The sequence below is a fragment of the Notamacropus eugenii genome, chromosome 7 (assembly GCF_028372415.1).
Source record: "Notamacropus eugenii isolate mMacEug1 chromosome 7, mMacEug1.pri_v2, whole genome shotgun sequence".
Taxonomy (NCBI): Eukaryota; Metazoa; Chordata; class Mammalia; order Diprotodontia; family Macropodidae; genus Notamacropus; species Notamacropus eugenii.
In genome coordinates, this window is record NC_092878.1 from 167,414,535 (window position 1) to 167,433,975 (window position 19,441).

A 19,441-nucleotide genomic window follows, 5' to 3' on the forward strand; every position below is an offset into this window, starting at 1 on the left:
CCCTTGGGACTGGTTTACCTGGATGTTATACCCGCTGAGTTCTTTGGCACCAAGAGCCATTCATCTTTCAGGTCTACTGGAATTCATATTGTCCATAACAGTGTGTACATTCCAGGTACTGATGGTGAGTGGAATCATCTTTGTAAAAGTTTTTGTTTGTTTCAACTGGGATCCCTGCCTGCCACAGGGTTCAGGGTTGGGTGAAGCAGGCAATTTTTAGGGCACCATTTCTAGCCCCTTCCTCATGCCCGGAGGTGAATGGTGAAGTCCTTCCAAAAGGCTGCTGAGACACTCAGATGATCCTGTGGCCTGGGCCACCTGTGTGCACGTGACTACAGCTCCCAGTGTTTCTGCACCTGCTGCTTCATCACTTGCCTGTTGCCACAGGACGCTGAGGTAGGTAAACATGGTAACATGGTAGGGGTGATGTCTTTCTGATTTGTGCACAAGATGGATTTAAGTGAGGAAGACTTGCCCACTGACTGCAGCCTGGAACATCTTGTGTTCAGTCATGACTTGACTTCCTGTCCACTCTGCCTTCCAGAGTATGACGAAAGGTTGGGAAAGGAGACCTCCTGCTTGGCAGAGATGGGTGAAAAGGTCTGACCTGCTCTGGACAGAGGGAGAGTCCAGATGTCTGCAGTTTTTGCAGATGCCCCACCATTTTCTCAATGGCCATACACATTGAAATCTCATGGGAGAAAAGAATGCAGGAACAGTGGAATGTGGGCCATTTATCTGGGGCCTTTGCTGGGGGCTGCAGTCAACCCTCAGACTGTGTATGTGAAGACACTGAGCCAAAACCCAGCAGAGAGGTGAGGAGGTGGGGGGACAACAGTTCTACAGTGCTTCTGTAGAACCTGGGGAGGGGGAACATGGGGTTTGTGTACTCTTCTCAGCCTAAGGCTTGATTCCCAACCCAAACAGCAGAGCTCTCCTGAAGGGTCCTGAAACTCCCATTTCCATTTTCTGACTTGAAAGCAAACGTGATAGTCGATGCAAAACGAGGGCCGCTAGAACCTCACATCTTGTGGATTTCAAGCTAAAGCCCCACCTTCCAGGCCCAAAGGAAGGGCTGGCCTGAGATCAGAAAGGTAGTAAAGAGCACCCCCACGTTCTCCTGGGCAGATCTCATGGCATGAGAAGGTCACTGCTCCACCCCTGCGGCTCTCACTGCCTGGTTCATAGCAAGCACCTGATAACTTGGGACGTTGCTTCTCCACTCACGTCAGTACCGCCAACCCTCTACCCCAGAGACCCTCTGACTGCTCTTCTCTACCAGGAAAAGGGTTTATTTCTTCGTCTAGCTTTCTGAAAGCCATGGCTTCTCACCCTATTCAGTCAACAAGTATAATGTGTATGGTGAGTGCTGCCTCACAGCGCCCCTGCAAGGGAGGGTGGATAGCAATCTGGAGCTTCACTGGAGGAGGACAAGTGACTCGCCCAGGGTCATGCAGCCATTGAGTGTCCTGAGGCAGAAGGCAAATTCACATCTTAATAACTAGCATTGATATATCACTTTAAGACTAGCAAAGAACTTGACAAAGATCTCATTTTAGCAATCTTAAGAGGGTGGTGCTATTGTATTGATAAGGACACGGAGGCTAAAAGCTGCTGAGTGTCTTGCTAGGAAGCATGTGAGGTAGGCTTTGCATCCTTTTTACCAAATGCAGGGAATCAGTCCTTCTTACATGAAACCCATCACCTTCTGGAATGCTCCGTGTACTCACCAGTAAGCTGCAGTCTTACAAAACAGCTCACAAAACTAGCAGCCACTGCCAAAGATTGTATCAATACCCACAAGACAAAGTGTAGCCGCCATCACACACCTGGTACCTGGGGAGGAAGAGAAGCACCTGTGAACATGCAGTCCTCTCCAGGGGGTGCCCCAAGAGCCCCTGGCTTTGAACCAGGAATGGTGAGATTTGTAAGGGTCTGAACACATGCCTGAAGCCCTGGGAAAGCATTTGGCATCTGATATCAGAAGACCAGAGACTGAGTCCCAGCATGGTCACTGAGTCCTTGTGTGGCCATTAACGATTTCTCTTCTCTAGGCATTAGTTTGATTACCTGTGCATTGAGGATATTGGGCTACATGATGATAAGGTCACAGGTTTAGAGTAGGAAAGGACTTTGGAAGGTCACTAGCCCACCATCCTCACTTGAGAGAGGAGTGTGCATACTATTCAGGCTCTACTTCTCTAGGTTAGCAACTGGATCCAAGTCCTTTGGCTCAAATCTAGCAGTTTTTCCACTGCACCATGTCATAATTCAACTTAAAAAAATCAGTTATTAAGCACCAGTTGTGTGCCACTGCCATGCCCAGCCCTGGGACAACAACAACCAAGATAAAACACTGCCTTCAGGGAGTTTACATTGCACTGTGGGACGACAAGGACACCCAGAAGTCAGTACACAATATCTCCAAGATAAATACCAAGAAATCTGCACTAACGTATCTCTAATTCCTCAATCAATCAATGGATTATTAATCACCTACTATGAGTCAAATATGATGCTAGGTATTAGAGTAAACAAAGGGGGGGAACCAGTTTGAGGTAATCCAATTCCTTCTCTCCTATTTTTACTTAAAAACAGCAATGAAAAAGCCCCATATGTTTATAACCAAGTATGATGAGAGAAGAGTCCCTACTCTCAAAAAGATACAACCTAATGGGGAAAGCATAACTAAAATAAATTTGAGAAATATGAGAGGCACGAACCACAGGCTGTGTGTGTGTTCGTCCTTTACTGCCGAAGAAGACCAGGCCATCAGAGAAATGATGACATGACTTGCACTGGACTTTGTTCTGAGTGAAGGAGGGCTGTGCAGGCCACCAGCCTCACTTCTCCTCCAGAGCCATCTGGATCCAATGGCCAGATATTCATCAGGATGACTGGAGATGACCCAGGATGAGGCAGTTGGGGTTAAGTGACTTGCCCAAGGTCACACAGCTAGTGAGTGTCAAGTGTCTGAGGGGAGATTTGAACTCAGGTCCTCCTGACTCCTGCACTGATGCTCTATCCACTGCACCACCTAGCTGCCCCAACCACTCTCTGCCAGGGTTAAGTGGGGTGGCCTGAGATCAGAAGACTTCTTCTCCAGAGAACCACAGGCTACAGCTAAGACGAAGGAGGGAAATCATCTCAGAAAAGGTGAAAGTATAAAAAAACTAACAGCTGAGGGTCTCAAAAGTTGTATCCCATTTAGACCCAGACAAATCTAACAAAAAGATGAGTAAGGAAGAAGTTAAAGAACTGAACAGAATCCTCCAGGTTCAATACAGCACATCTCCAGGTTCAATACAGAAAGGAGCACACATGTTTTCAGAGGTACGTGGCACCTGGCAAGGCATTAAAACCTTGCTGACAACTGAAGAAAAGCAGCACGTTAAACACATTCCTAGGAGAACTGCAGGGAGACGCTCTACCTGGAGCATCTCCCATCTCCGTAAAGGAGGAAGGGATTTTTCACGTCTCCTTTGGACCCAGCTTGGCCATTCTAACTATACTGCATTCGGTTCTTTGCTGTTGGAGTCACTGGGTCTGTTGTTTTCATTTCCATCCTCCTTTGCTTCTCTGAATAATCAATATTCATTATTTCCTATGACACAATAATATTCCATTATGGTGCTTTGTCACTTTTGAGGGGATTATTCTCTAATTTTTAAAAATATCCCTCATTTTCAGCTCAGATTTTTTCTCTTCCTTCCCCCCTTCTCCACTACTTGCCCTATCCACTGAGAAAGTAGGAAACTATTTCCAAATTGGCCATTTTGCATTGAAAAAGCAAGGAAAGTGAAGTCTAAGAAATAGGCTTTAATCTTTGTTCAGATTTCACTCTGATTTTGTTTGGAAAACCACATAAATTTTGAAAAAATAATAGTGCTTAGATTTTAATATAATAATTCTGATTTGGTCTGACCAAGGAAAAGGGTGGTAGTGGCAACCATTTCTCTTCCTCTGGACAGCAGGCCTCTTTTAATAATGGCAGTCAATCCAAGACCCCCCAGATCAATAATTCATAGTAATGATCAATTCATATGAATTGAATGAAATATAACAATTCAGTTAACTGACCACACCTTCCCCAACTTCTATATTTCTCAGTGCCTTAAGGCTCAGGAAGATCGTATAAAATTATAGGACTAAATGTGCTCTCGGAATCATTTAGTGAATGAGCCTTTCTCCAGGTATACTTTTCATTCCTCAAATTTTTGATTTCTGGGGAAATGGTCCAAAGTCCAAAGACGGTTTCAGTTGCAAGTCCTGTTGTATCTGCCCTCTCTGCTCACAGTCCCCACCCCAGTTCAGGTCCTATGCACTTCTTAATGGTTTCCTCACCTCTAATGCCTCTCCATCTGGCCCTTCACTCCGCCACCAAGGTGATCTTGTTTTCTAAAGCACAGTCTGACCATGCCACTTGCCAACTCCACAAAGACTAGAGGTTCCCAGTAGCTCCAGGATCAAATATAAACTCCTCGACCAGGCATTTAAAGACCTTCAGAGCCTATCCCCACTGTACAGTGTTCTCCTTCATACTCTTCCATTTGGCCAAAATGGTCATCCTGCTGTTCTTATCTCAGTTCCTTTGTGATGGCTGATGAACAAGCCCAGAACACCCCTCTCACTTCCACCTGTTAGAAACCCTGGTTTCCTTCGAAGCTCAGCCTAAAGGCTACCTTCTGCCTGAGGCCCCTCAGGCTCAGGAAAGGACAAGGAGGGAGGATATGGGCCTCCTGTGGGTCTTCTTGACTGGCATTCTATCCACTGATCCACCTACTTGCCTCTAGTAACGCAGAATGAAAGTGGTCTTGGAAGCACGTGTGCTTGGTCCTTTCTCCTGATTCCTTTCAGTCCTGAGAACTGGTAAGAAGAGATGGTCTAGTTTTGGGACTCAAGTCCCAGACACCAGTCAGTGACTAAGGGCGCTTTAACAACAACGCCTTGGGCAGGTAACCTTCCTGTGGCACTATTCACAAGTTTTAAACTAATTCAAATCATTGCTGGTGTAAACAGATTAGAGGGGGGTCTACACAAGTTAACAAACTACAACTCATCAAAAATGGAAAACACTGAAGTGATCATACTCTACCCTTGAAAACCCATAGGAACAAATAATACCTACCCGGCCTGGATAGTCTAAAGAATATCCAAAAGAGACTAGTTTTCTTCTCCAGTGAGCTGGTCAATCTCCATTTATCAGGAGGGCAGTGCATGTGCAACATATAAAGGGCTATCGTGGAAAGGAACCTCAGAGGCCCAAACTGGTTAGGAGGCTCAAGGTCACACAGCAAGTGGTGGAGCTGAGATTCAAACCCAGGTCTTTGGACTCCCAATCCAACCTTCTTTCCATGGCTTTATGCTTTGGACGGGAGAGGGGAAATGGGACCACTCTTAAGTCACTAAGACTAAAGGTCAATTCATCCTTCTAACATGTCTCTTGACTTTTCTTGAGAATGTGTGTATGTATGTTTTCTAATTGACAAATTTTGTTTCCCCATAGTGGATAACTAAACAAACACTCCAGAAAACCCATAAACGTAACAGCCACAAAGTGTTAGGACTGATAGAGCCCAGGCCACTTGGGCAGGTCAGTGGTTGTTGAGCCAAAAGAAGGCTGTGGGCTGACTCCAACAAGGTGGTGCTGACACCAGGGTATATACAGTTCCTCAGAACAGCTCTCTCAGTTTACACAAGTCTTTCCATTTCCCTCTGGGCTCTCCTGTGTGTAGCACCTAGGATTAGTTTTGTCCTTTCCCAACGGTCAGTCACGAGTTTGTCTCCCAACTGAACAGCTGTCAGGGTATCTGCACAGATGGGCCCTTTCTCCCTTACAGGAAGCTCCCTGGGCCATAAACCCATTAGTGGGATCACAAGGTCAAAGGGGAGGATGCAGTTTAGTAACTTTTCTTGAATAATTCCATATTGCTTTTCAAAATAGTTGGATGGACCTATTCACAGCCGTGACTGAGCACGCCTGTCTTCCCACAGCCCACCAGAATATTTATGTTTCAACTGCAGTTAATAAATTAGATTTGTGAAAGAGAAACTCCATCCCCCATGGGAAAGGGAGTCAGAGCGGGGTGAGCCAAACCACCCCCAAACTCTGGGGCACCACAGCTCTCCCCATCTTGCAGGCTCACAGCCTCCACCGTAAGTCCTTCTTCACCCCCTTTCCCCATATCCAGTCAGGTACCACGTCTTGCAGGCACCCTTCTCTCTCCACTCACACGGCTGCCACCCTGGTTCTCGCCCTCATCACTTCTCTCCTAGAGTACTGGAGCAGCTTCCTAAATATTGTTAACCCTGTTTATATCACCTGATTTACTCCCTAGATCTCTTCCTCCCCATCTCGCAGGCTCACAGCCTCCACCGTAAGTCCTTCTGCACCCCCTTTCCCCATATCCAGTCAGGTACCACGTCTTGTAGGCGCCCTTCTCTCTCCACTCACACGGCTGCCACCCTGGTTCTCGCCCTCATCACCTCTCTCCTAGAGCCCTGGAGCAGCTTCTTTAATATTGTTAACTCTTTGTTTATATCACCTGATTTACTCCCTAGATCTCTTCCTCCCCTCTCTTAGAGGCATCCCCTATAACAAAGAAGAAAAAGGAACAGGATGAGATAAAACATCAGCACCACTGATAGAAAAATCCCCTAAAGATGCAGGGCCCCAGACCCATGGACCTCTCACCTCTGGAGAGGAAGAGCCTTAAAGGCCTCGCTTTGCTCATCTTCTTACCTGCGTAGCTGCACAAACAGCTTCAGTCACACCCTAAGACACAAGCCCCCCAGCCCTGTGCTGAACACAAGTCCTTCCCACCATCTGCCGGGTACCTTTCCACACCAACTTCATTCTACTCTCCTTCCTGAGGTAGCTCCAGCCACCTGGACAACCTGTCAGAATCCAGCTGTCACCTCCTGTCTCCGTGCCCACGCATAGACCTGGCTCTGTACTTAGAGGGCATCATTATGTGCCCTCTTCTGCCTGTGCCCCTCTTACCCATTCTTTAGAGCCCAATTCAAATGAAACGTGACCGATAGATGTGATGACTTATCCCTGACTTGGGCTGAGAACTTCAGAACGCACATTTCTCTCAGATAAGACATGTCCAGTATACAGTAGTCTCCTAAACTTCGAAGAACTAAAAACAGTCATGGATAAATGAACTGCTGGGAAATACTGCCCTGCGGTCACCCTTCTCATCAGAAGTATGTCCTCTTGCCTCTCCCTGGGGCACACAGAGTGAAAACTCTGGTCCTCCCACAACTGCTGCTCTTACTTCCCAAGTCACCATTCCCTGTGCCTCACAAAAGTGTGCTTTTCCTGTCCCTTTTAGTAAATAAAATGCCCACATAAGAAAGTGGCTGCACCAGTGCTAGCTCCCTCTCCCTAGCAACATTTTCAGTCCCTGCAAATATATGAAGGGTGTACAAAGGCCTATCACAAATAACTCACCCAATGTTTTACATAAGATCCATATTTTGTATTAGCTCAATACAAAATAAAATTTCCCCATTCATGACAGATGCGTATAACTTAACGCTGCTTCTATTTTCTCACCTTCCACTCGCTTCTCCATCCCTGACAGTCCGACTCTGGATTCTGCCACTTAGCTGACGCTAATTCCATGGTTATCAAAGGATCTTTTACTGGGAAGTCTGACGTCTCCTTTCCTCATTCTTCTGGCCCTCTGTGGCTTCAGGAGCATCAGGCAGGCCAGCCCTGCTGACCCAAGCACTCCCTTCTCCCATGGCTTCTCTGACATGGCTCTCTCGGGGGATCCCTAGAGCCCTCCCTGCACACAACTGGCACTTGTTAAATCCTTCCCAGATGGGACGGATTCTCCTGACCACCGCTTCTTAGCCTTCTTGGCTGGATCCCCATCCATCTCCCACCTTCTAAGAGTGGGTTTACCCCTGAGCTCTGTCCCAAGCTGGCTTCCCTTCCTCTCCACACTGCTCATCTCGGTCAGCTCCTTGGCATCATCAGTGGCTTCTGTCATTCCCTACTCAGATGTTTCCCACACCTCTACCTCTAGCCATAGCCCCTTTCCTGAGCTCCGGTCCTAATCAGTAAGAGCTGGCTGCACCTCACTGGTGCCTCAGGCACAAAAAACCAGCCAAAATTGAATTCCATTCCCTTCCACCCCACCTAACCTTTCTGGTTTCTGTCAGGGACACCAACCTCCTTTTCATCACCCACTCATCGTCTTCTGGTTACTCTGCACAGCCCTCCCTCACTTAAATCCAATTCACCCGCATGTCATGGCATCACCTCCCCAATGTCATGGTCCTCCTCAAGAATGAAGGACATACAGAAGCAGGGATCTTAGAATCATTGCTGACTCCTCTCTTAGCACTCCCAGCCTTGGCCCAGGACAGATGAGGAGCCTGGGGAAGGGACCCCTGAGGATCTCTTTGGGATAATGGCTAATACTTTAAAGCCACAAAAACACTTAATAACATAGCCCTTGGCTACTGGACCAGCAGATTGTGTAATTCCATCTATTTCTTAGAAGAGGGACACCCCCAGACCCAATCCCACCTAATGGACCAGGAAGTCAACCCACAGGATATTGAGGCAGAACTAGACCTCAACAGAAATGGAAAGTAAGGCCTGTACTAGGGCCCTGTGGGATGGGAGATTCTTGAAGGGAGGGTCAGCTTCATTGTTGCTTCCCACCCCCAGGGCTTAACGTTGATCAAGTTAGATGGAATCTCGTCGCGGTCAGCCACGGTTTTTTGGGATGCCTAGGAGGGGGGTGTGCTGTTCATAGACAGCTTGGCCTCACCTGAAATCTGTCCCTTGGCCTACAGAACCTGGCTGGACGGGGCTGCTTGCATCCCCCAGCTGCCCTCATGAGTGCCCACCCACATCCTTTAGAGGAGACAGTCCCAGGCAGGCAGGCGAAGGTGTTACTTACACAGTATTCAGCAGAACTGACGGGACTTCCAGCCCTGAGAAGTAGCCTCGGAGGGAGGGAGCCAGCGCATCTGAAAAGGTGGAGGGAGAAGGCCAAGCGTGAGCCAGGCTGAGTTGCCCTGGCCTCCCTTCCCCAGCTGAGTGTGGGCTGGCCGGGTGGCACCCTCTCCATTCCTTGCTCCAGCTTTTTCCTCATGGCACACAGGCAAGTGGAGCATCTGTACACCCTTATTATGGACAGAACCTGGCGCCCAGAAAAGTGACATGACTGACTCATGGCCACATGTAGCCACTAAGTCAGAGGAAGGCCTGGGACTCAGGTCTCTCTTCACTAACGCCAGTGGCACCTTGGAGTCCCTCAAATTCCAGGATGGCTATCTTAGGCAAACCAAGAGCAGTGGCAAGAGGGGGCTCCTTCAGCTGTCACCACTGGCCCTTTCGAAGCCAAGAGGCCTGGGGCATTCTCCAGAGACAGCGGCAGGTCCTAGCAGTGTGGTAAAGCATCTGTCAGATGCCTCCAGAAGTCATCTGTACCCCTTCACCATCCTAGAAAAGCTGGGACAGTGACTGAGGAGCAGAATGGCTAAGAATGAGCCTATGTAAACCATTTCCCAGAGCAGTGCAGGAATGAAAGACCCTGGCAAGGAACCAGGGGCTGCCTGTTTGGGGAGAAGAGTGGGGGTTTCTGTAAGCAGGATGTTGCTTTATCATAGAAAAATGCATCCACTTTGATAAGTCAGGGCTTCCTGGAAGCCACCCAAGTGAGTAACCAGGAAAGGCAGAGGCGGTCCATCAGCTGGACAGTCAGTGGTCCTTCTGTCTCCCTGACCCCACTCCCTGGGCCATCTGTTCCCTGAAAAGGAAGCCAGTGCTGCCTTTGGCAGGGTGTCCGTGCCACCTACCAACACAGACAGCCTCCCATCCCACTGGGTTTGAAAGGGACATGATCTCAAAGGTGGATGGCAGACAGACAGCTCTGGGCCAGGAAACTGGAGGAAGCTTGCTCTGTCCTTAAGCCTTTCCCACTGCACCACCGGACCTTGGAGTCCAGCGAGGGCAGTCAGAGGAAACCCACTGCTTCCTGGACTGTGGCAGCACTCCCGGAGCAGGGCTTGCCCTCTCTGGCTCCATGGTAGGGTTCCAGGTCTGCAGGTTTGGGGGGAGGGAAGGGAAGGGTTGCTTTCCCTAATTGCCCCCAACCCCCACTTATATGTGTGAACCATGGGCCAAGGCTGGAGGGAAACCAACTCCCTCGATGGTTTGCCTTTGGAGGAAAGAAGGCCCCTTTCTGACTGCTCAGTCAGAGTCTTCTGACCAGGAGCAGTGGGGACAGGAAGCAGTTCTGGGAGGGGATGGGATGGACCGACTAACCGATGCCCTTTCTGGAAGGTCAATTAGAGGAGGAAAGGGAGGCCGACAGGTTCTGGAGCCTGTGTCTGACTTGGACATTCTGATATGGAGTGGTCAGTGGGGACAGAGATCCCTCTGTTTTAGGGGAGGCCAAGAGGAAAATGATTGTCACCTGACAGCTGGAGCTGTCTTCCCAAGAGAGTGGCCCTAGGTCTCAGAATTAGAGAATGTCAGAGCAGGGAGGGCCCTTAGAACAGGGAATGTCAGAACTGGGAGGGACCTTAGGTCACAGAGTATTATGGATAGAAATGAGCCTTTTAGAACAGGGAATATCAGAGCTGGGCAGGCCCTTAGAGTCTGCTCCAAGCTAAGTCACGTCACTTCACTTCCTGAAGGAAGGACGGAGGCCCCTACTCATTTACAGCAGAGATGAGCCCGGGGCTCTTGTCGGTCCCTTGCCTGGGCTCAATACCACAGTGAAGCCTTAATGGGACCACAAAGGCTTGCAGGAAACTGACCCAGGAGAGGTCCCCAGCTGGCTTTCTTTACCTTGGGCTACCACCTGTAGACACCCATGCCCATTTAACACCGTCATGGACTGAGGAGTGCACCCCATAGGAATCAGAGGCTAAAAAAAAAGAAGGAAAGAAACCAAGTACCTACCCGTGGCTCACGGCTTTGTGCGTCTGCATCCATCTGCTCACTAAGCAAAGAGCAGAGCTGGAGTGGCCTTCCTGAGACAGGTGGTGAAGGAAGGGGAGAGGGGACAGGCTCCCTGCTACAGGTTGGGACCAGGGGACCTAGAGGTGACACACAGGAGGATGGGGGCGGGGATCTTGGTGCATCGGAGGTCAGGACTGTGCAGGTCTAGTGATAACTGGTGCCTCCCTGGGACTGACGGAGGTGCCCGGCACCTGATGTGATCAAGGCATTGAGAAAGAAAGGAGGGCTGATGGGGGAAGGAAGGAAGGAGGAAGGGGAGCCTACCTCCCACCTAGTGCCCTGGCCTAACTGTCCCCTCCCTGGGCCTCACAGACACCAATCACAGTGCCAACACATATCCTATGGGCTCTGCCTCCCCGCCATGAGCCTCAGCAGTGTCTAAACCACACAGTAGGTGATTTAGAAATGCTTGTTGGACTGGCATGAACAAAGCTCCATGGCACCACTTCAATCACGATGACACTGGCATCTGTGAGCTTGAACCCTACCCCCGTCCCCCACCCTGGGGGAACCTCACTGCAGTGTTGTGGAATTAGATGTGGCATTAGAAGACTCAGATTCAAGTCCTGCCTGTGTGACCTTTGGCAAGCTGCTGAAACCCTGAACTGACTGGTCGCTCCCAGCTCTAAGTCTGCTCTCCCAGCAATATCTGAACCCACAAAAGTCAGATTGCAACTCCCTTTTCCAGCCTAGATAAGCTGATGCTGTGCACAGAGTGAGCCCTCAGCGAGCCCTCAGAGTAAATGCCTGATGGCTTTACTGGATGGAACTGGGTCAGTGTCCAGCTTTGTACACTGGGTACTGGGCACAGGATGGGGAATACAGGAGGTGCTTAATAAACGCTTGCTGGATTGAACTAAAGCCTTTCTGCCCCTCTGGAGCGATCGTGCCATTCTCAAGGCGCAAGCAGCCCAGACTTCATTTGGGGCAATGTCCTTAATTCCAGAAATGAGAATGTGAGGAGAGAGAACCTGAAGATTCCTTTTCTTCTCCAGGATTTTCCCATTCCTGGCTCCAGAAAGAGCTGGGGGCCTACGTCCAAGGAGGCAGTGTACTACGGTGGTAAGGGCCCCGACTATGGAGTCCAAGGCCCTAGGCTGGATTCGTTCCTGCTGATCTGGGCCTCCACCTCCCTCTATGTAAAATGAGGGCCTGGGCCAAATGACCAAGTCTGTGCTCTCCATGAGGGCCAGATGATGTTAGCAGAAGCCGGGGACCATCCTAGCTGGGCACGCTGGCCTGGCAGCAGTGGGACCGAGTGCAGCTTGCACAGAAGTGGATAAAATCCAGGAGGACATGACGAGATCCAGGAAAGAGGCACGCTGGCTAAGAGTGCCCAAGCGTGTAAGCCCTTGCGGCACATGGAGGCCATGCTCAGTGCTGGTTATCCATATTTAATATTTTCCATGGTTAATTTTTAACTATGTTTGCTGTCAAGGGCCATTAGCAGGGCCAGGGAGCTGGGCTCAGTGAACAGGAAAGAAGGTCCTGGCAGCAGAGAGCCCCAGCAGCCCCTGCATGTGGCCGTGCACTTGGGAGGCCTGGTGCGGAGCCTGAATAAAACATGATTCCATCGGGAAAGGGTCTGGAGGGGGTCTGCCTTTTCCGCTCTGTCACCAGCATTTTCCTTCAAAGGTGGGTTCGCAGCCTCCTTTTACTTTCCTCAAGCTGCAGTTTCCAAAAGTAGCAAAAAGACTGGAGAAACTTGTGACAACTTGTGCAGCCGTGGAGAGAGGCCGAGAGCACACCCTCAGATACCAGAGAAGCAGTGTGGTGCAGTGGAGAGATGAGGCTGGACTGTGACCACCCTAGAGCACCAGCCATCTGCGGGCAGAGTGCAAGAGAGCCAGAAAGCATGGGTTGTGGGACTCAGGAAGAGCCTCACTGGCTGTGTGGCACCAGGCAAGTCGGCGAAGCACTCTCAGCTCAAAGGATGGCCTCTGAGCACCTCAAGCTCTACACCTAGGATCCTATTCTATCCTGCATCGAAGCCAAGAGGTGAGTGGGCTCCAGGCAGCCCTTTCCCACCTACAGAGGTTTTCTTATCACTGCACCACAATTCTGGATCATGCTGGAATTCCATATCCCAGTAGCACCACAGATCTCACCTTGGGTTTAACACAGTTCACGTCAACACACACTTACTAAGCACCGAGTGCACTCAAGACCCTAAGTGCCAACGCAGCTCTGCCTTGCACTGACTTAGCTGCTTTTATTTTCCCAAGAAGAATGGAATGGCCCTAGGTGCAGAGCTTTGAAGGAAGATTCTGAGAGATGGGTTGAGAAAGGAACCAGGGATGGTCTAGGTAAATGCACAGACATCAGAGATAGCCATCAAATTTGGAAAAGAGCAAGTGAACCAGTGTGGCCAAAAGTTAGAGGGGCATTGTGAAATCAGGCCAGAAGAACAAGCAGTCTAAAGGCAGACTGTAGAGGACCCTAGATGCCTGGCAAAATAGCTTATATGTGATCCTGGAAGCACAAGGAAAATTACTGAATAGGCAAGTGATATGGTCAGACTTGTGCCTTCGGAACATTATTCTGGCATCTGTGTATGCAGGATGGATTTGAGGAGAAGACAGTCAAAGGGACCAGTTAGAAAGCGACTAGAATTGTCCACACCCCTGGCTCCCCACTTTTTTCATTCTGTGAAACTCAAAACGGATGGGATATGTTGTGAGCACAAGAGGGGCAGTGTGGTATGGGGTAAAAACCACCAGACTTGGGAGTCAAGGAGACAGTCTGAATCCAGGCTCTGACCTTGCTAGCTGGGCAAGTCACCCCAGGGCAATACAATATACTAATATAGTTGTAGCCATTACAATCATGTACTACCAAAGATGGTATTAAAGATTTGTTAGCAGCAATCCTGTACATCATAAATGGGAACCACGGGTCTAGACAAGAGGTGAGAAAGGCTGAAACTTGTCTGGGTGAATGGAAAGGTGATACTTGTGAAGAGTTTGTGCAGACGGAGAAAGGAGGAACTTGGGGGAAAGAAGGATGAATCAATGATGGTACCTCCAAGCATGTGAACTTGGGTGACTGGGAGGACAATGGGGCATTTATAGATGGCAACAGGGGAGTTTGGAACACGGCTGACTGGGTTTAGTGGGGAAGAGGAGTAGTTCGTAGTGTCAGCACACCTACGGGACAGCCAGGTGGAGAGGCTGGAGTTCATTCAGCCAAGAGCCTGGGGCTGATGGTCATCCACGTGGGGAGTGGACCCATGGGAGCTGTGAAAGGGAGTGTGTGCCCTTCTCCTTTATCTCTAGATGGATGAGCCTATGATCTTTTGTGAATCGAGGGGATAGTAGATGCTGTGGGTGTGGATGAGACTGCCAGGAAATCCCATAAGAAGAAGAAAAGTGGAGTGAGGACAGCACCTTGAGTACCATGGTAGGAAGAAGATCCAGAGAGGAAGCAGATGGCACATTCAGAAAGCCAAGAGGAGAGCAGGGGGATGGAGTGTCCCTGAGGTCAAGGGAGGGGAGAGCCAACCATGGCAGGCAGAAGAAAGGCCGTGGGTAACCCTGGACGAAGCATCCCTGGCTAACCGTAGGCATGGCAGGGAAGTTGAGGCAGCGAGGGTCAAAGTAACAGCGTTTCTCTGGTCCTTTAAGGTGGGCAAACACCTAACATATAATTTGTCACTTAAGCCTCACTAAAAACCCAAAGAAGGGAGAGGCAGAGGAATTACTGTGAGGGTGGGTCATTCACACAGCTCAGGCTCCCAGAACGCTTCTGGGCTGCCTCATATAGATAAATGGCCCAAGAGCATGTATTTTTATGTTCTGGCACGCTGTGTGCCATTATAAACGAGGTAAGATGACTTTAGAAAGACGTGCAGGAACTGATGCCAGAACCAGGAGAACAGTTTCTACTTTAATAAGACTTGTACAAATTGACCAAGAAGGAAATGAACAGACCCGGGAGCACAAGGGATACGACATTTGAAACAATGGTGAAAGCCGGCAAGACTCCTGGACACCACGCTCATCACGAGTGTAACATGCCACCTTCCTCCCGAGAGAGGTGGTGGCAGTAGGGGGCAGAGTGCCCGCACACCAAGGGATCCGGGCACACCAAGGGATCCAGGCACACCGAGGGATCCGGGCACACCGGCTGCCTGTGCTCAGGCTTTAACAAGGAGTTTGTTTTTTTTCTCTTTTTGCAAATGGGGTGGGAGGGAGAGTAAATACATTTCTGCTAATTCAAGAAAATACTTACAAAGGAGAAGGTGGGGGGGCAGGGGAGGTACAGATGTTGCCTCTACTTTCAGATGAGGGCACTGTATTATTAGCTTTTGCCTGTTTCACTCTGCTACAAGAGAGCTCTCGGGGAATGTGGGTAATCTGGAAATATTGGAAACGTAAAAACAAAACACACAGACAACATGGAAAATTTTTCAAAACAAAGAGTACAGACAGTTCTTTTGAGGAGTTTGGCAGCAGACAAAAGGTAGAAGAACATCAGCTGGCAAGCTTCGAGCAGCACGAGGAAAAGGGGATGATGGATGAAGCAGGGGGTGAGATCAGCTGTGGAGATGGAGGGCTTGGCTTCACTGAATGGGAGGAGCCTCTTACTTCACCCTGGGGCAGAGGGGAGAGGGTGGAAGAGAAGGGTGGGAAAGGAAGGAAAAGGGAAGCGGGAACAGGATAGATTCAGAAAAGGGGGGAGAGGTCTGCAGAGAGGGCAGGACTGGGGAATTCTGAGGGGGCCTGTGGAAGACTGGGGCAGGGCCTGGGGCCCATGTTTTTGCATCAATCCAAGAACAAGGTGCTCCTAGCACACTTGGATAAACTGCAGCTTCCAGTCCACAGTCAGTACCCCATACCATCCGAAACCAAAAAGATGCCAAGTTTGGCCTGGTTTGGGCATGGAATGAATCGTCCAGAATCTCCAGTCAGATAAGGAGGGCTCTCCAAGTTTCTTTCTCCTCTCATCTCCTTCTTAGGATGTCTCTCCTGGGCTTGGTGGGGAAGGTCATGGGTTTGCACCTTTGTTGGCGAGGTATGCACAAGTCACCAAGGGCCCAGCAGCCTCAGGCAGGCTTTGGGGGAGACAGTCCATCCCCTGACTCACTGAACAGGCCTTTTCCATCTCCACTTGGAGAAAACAAAGGCGCTGGACCCAGGACAGGCACCAAGACGCTGCTGGGATGGCGTGCTGTGCATGTTTCCAGTCCAAATTAGGATTTTTCATTCAAAGCCCTCCCACGGCCCTCAAGGACTTCCTTTGCTGGTCAGTAGCCTCTCTCTCCATAGGAACCAGGGTCATACACATCAGTCTTCTGTCCCAGGAGAGGTACATCAAGGAGACTGAGAGCCAGGGCTCTGACCAAGCAGGGCTAGCGTGCAGGAAAGAGACGGTCCTGAGATGACAGCCCAGAGGCCTGGGAAGCCATGAAGGGGCTGAGCCTGGAGTCACTGTGACCTCAGCATCAGTTTCCACATCTGTAAAATGCAGGAGGGAACTCGAAAGCCTAGGTTCTTTCCAGGTTCTCAGTCACAGACCACAGAGGGGCAAGCCCTGAGTCATCCCCGAGGACAAGAAGCAGGTGTGGTGGGCCACAGGGTGACCGAGGTGGGGCTAGCAGGAAAGAAAGAAGGGGGCAGGCTATGGAGCTGTCTGGGCACCACCCATCTGACCGGCTGAGCTCTCCCACCAAGGCCATCAGCAGACAGCGGAAGACAGGGCTTGATTGTGGAGATGAACTCAGGGTCTGAAGCCTGGCTCACCTCATGCTACCTGCATGACCTTGGAAAGTCCTTTCCCCTCCTGGGACATCCATGTGCTCATCTGGGAAATGAGGAAAGGTTAAGGTCTCAGTCTCTCAGGGGGAAGGGGACGGGGCGTAGATGACACACTGTAGTCTGGCTAATAATGAGAGCCACAGATGGGTCATTTCTAAAGAAGACAAAGATGGCAAGAAGGCCTGGGCCTCATGTGGTCTGACTGCGCAGCCCTGGGAAGACGTGCCTACAGGACCTCAGAGGATCACCCCCCGAATCACTCTGACAGCCAGCCTGTCCTTTGGATTCTGAAACAACCCAAGGCCCCCCACCCCCAAAATCCTGTGCTGTGAGTGAAGGATGCCAAGTTGCCTTCTGGATGTCACAGACCCTGGAAACGGGCTGGGATGAGGACTACTCTCCCATACAAACTGCCCTCCGTGTGCGCATGCACCGTGTGGTCTGACACCTGGCCCTGGTGACAACCTCTAGCTACCTAGGGCTCTTCCCTGTCTCAGCCCCTCTGGTGAGATGGAGGTGAGGTCATTAGGGAGAAGAAGGTGTTGGAAACTGGATCAGGCAGTGGGTGACAGACATCTTTCTGTCTGTCCTGCCTCCCAAGCCTTGGGAGGGGATGGCTCAGGTCAAGGTCAAAGCCATCGTTCCTTTCTTGTTAGCAGGACAGGGGTTAGTCGTACTGTGCACTCGAGGGAGCCGAGTTGGGGAAGATCGGTGCTTGAGTGAGTCGGGTCGTGGCGATGGGTCCGAATTACCTGAGCATGCAGTGAAGCGGGATAGGTGAAAGCAGGCGGGGGTAGAGCAGGCGCCAACTCCGCTGGGTACAGAGGGTACGGGGCCCACACTTCAGGGGTACTGGGATAAAGTGCAGGCACTGTGAGCTCATCTGCAAGAGAAGAAGAGGGAGCACAGGGTTAGTGGGCACCAGGAGCGAGGGGCAAAAGGAGAACCAGCCTCCCGGGCCCAGGACCACCCAACTGTGACCATCGCCAGCCTCTCTACCTCACAGGTGCCCTGGAGGCTCCGGGCAGGGCAGGAGGCCTTGGGCTGAGAAAGGAAATGGAGTCTGCCCTGCAGGGGCAACAGAGGAAGAATGATGGAGAGGAGAGGGGGGTAGGAGAAAGAGGCTGAGGCCTCTGGGAGAATCAGGAAGGATGGCCTGGCCATACAAGAGCTGGCAGGCCTCGGAGAACTGTTAGCCCTGGCCCACGAGTGCAAGGGGCCACACACACGGGCACACCCGGGCCATGTTTCACCTGCCCTCCTTAGTTGTTATGAGGGGGTCCTATGGCACAGGCTGGGTAGGGAGGGGCGATTCAGAGAAGAGAAAGGGGATTACAGAAACCAAAAGCATCGATGCCTATTTTAAAAACCAAGAATGACAAACCCACTGACTGCTGCCTTACTCGATGCCAATGGCCCGGGACCACAGACCGCATGCTGGAAGGGCTTAGTCAATCGATCAACATCTGCTAAGTGCCTACTATGTGCCAGGCCCTGTGCTCAGCACTGAGACAGAAGGCCTGCCCTGCCCTCAGGGAGGTCAGATAGCGTGCAAACACCTGTCTAAAAATGAGCTACAAACAGGAGAATGGTTGACAGGGGAGGCCCCGGAATGGAAAGGACTCAGGAAGGCTTCCTGGAGGAGAGGGACTTTAAAGGAAGGCAGGGAGGTCAGTGGTCAGAGGGGGCAGGGGGAGCGTCCCAGGGCTGGGGCAGCTGAGAGAATGACCAGGGTTCACCCAAGAGAAATAATCCAACCTGTGTTTTACAGACAAAGCAACTGAGAACCAAAAAGATGAAGTGACTCACGCAGGGAGGAGGGGGCTGAGCCACAACTGGAAACAACCCAGGGGGATATGGGCTATCATTATGCCCATTTGACAGATAAAGGAACTGAGGCAGGCAGAGGTTAAGCGACTTGTCATTTCAGTTCCATGGCAAGCGCCTACTGTGCACAAGGGCACACAGGCAAAAATGAGACCATCCTTGCTGGGCCGAGCTCAGGCCACTCAGCTCAGAGTCTCACTGCTCGGTGGCATCGCCTTGGAACGTCTCCCCCAGGCCCCACAGGCGTCCCCCTGCCCCCGTTAGTGTAAGCCCTCTGAGGGTAGACTGCCTTTCTTTCTTCATATTTGTATCCCAAGTACCTGACACAGAGTAGGTGCTTAATACGTGTTTGCTGACTCCTGACTAAACGTTTATTAAGCACCTGTCATGTACTGGGCTGTGTTCTCTTACAGTCGATACTACGTGATTTGAAGGAAAGGGGAGGGGCCGGGAAGGGCCTCACTGGAGCTGAGCAGAGAAGCAAGTGAACGATGTCGATGACCAGGGCCGGCACAGGGAAAGGAATGCGGGCGCTGGAACGCCAAGTGCAGGAAATGGCGTCAGGAGAAATCTGTCCAGCCAGCAGGCGGGAGAAGGTTCAAAAAAGGGAGAGATCCTGGGGCTCGATCCGCAACCTGCCCGGCCACTGCTGCTGAGCTGGATGGGTTCTGGTGCCTGATTAGGAAGGCCCATGGCCTGTAGGAGACATCCCATAACAGGACCAAAGCCAAGGGAAGGGCTGGGGCTCTGGGACCCATGAAGAGCCCAAGCGCTCGATGAACTGAGGCAGCTGGGGGCACAGTGAGCATGGCGCTGATCTGAATGCACATCCAGTCTTAGACATTTCCTCGCAGTGTGA

The 19,441-nt window shown here is 50.8% G+C and overlaps 1 protein-coding gene across 7 annotated transcripts in view; it reads right to left on the reverse strand.

Annotated features, from left to right (window-relative positions):
- The window catches only part of RBPMS (RNA binding protein, mRNA processing factor), a 140,369-nt gene that overhangs the window by 4,848 nt on the left and 116,080 nt on the right, over positions 1 to 19,441 (reverse strand). For 5 of the 7 annotated variants that reach the window (XM_072625506.1, XM_072625509.1, XM_072625505.1 and 2 more), the window contains 4 exons: positions 17,508 to 17,638; positions 10,940 to 11,076; positions 8,928 to 8,997; positions 1,731 to 1,836 (listed from right to left, as the gene is read on the reverse strand). In XM_072625506.1, coding sequence (XP_072481607.1) covers positions 1,822 to 1,836; positions 8,928 to 8,997; positions 10,940 to 11,076; positions 17,508 to 17,638 — 353 coding nt within the window. In that variant the 3' untranslated portion in view covers positions 1,731 to 1,821. The remainder of the gene's footprint in view (positions 1 to 1,730; positions 1,837 to 8,927; positions 8,998 to 10,939; positions 11,077 to 17,507; positions 17,639 to 19,441) is intronic. The other 2 variants (XM_072625512.1, XM_072625510.1) reach the window with 1 other exon arrangement.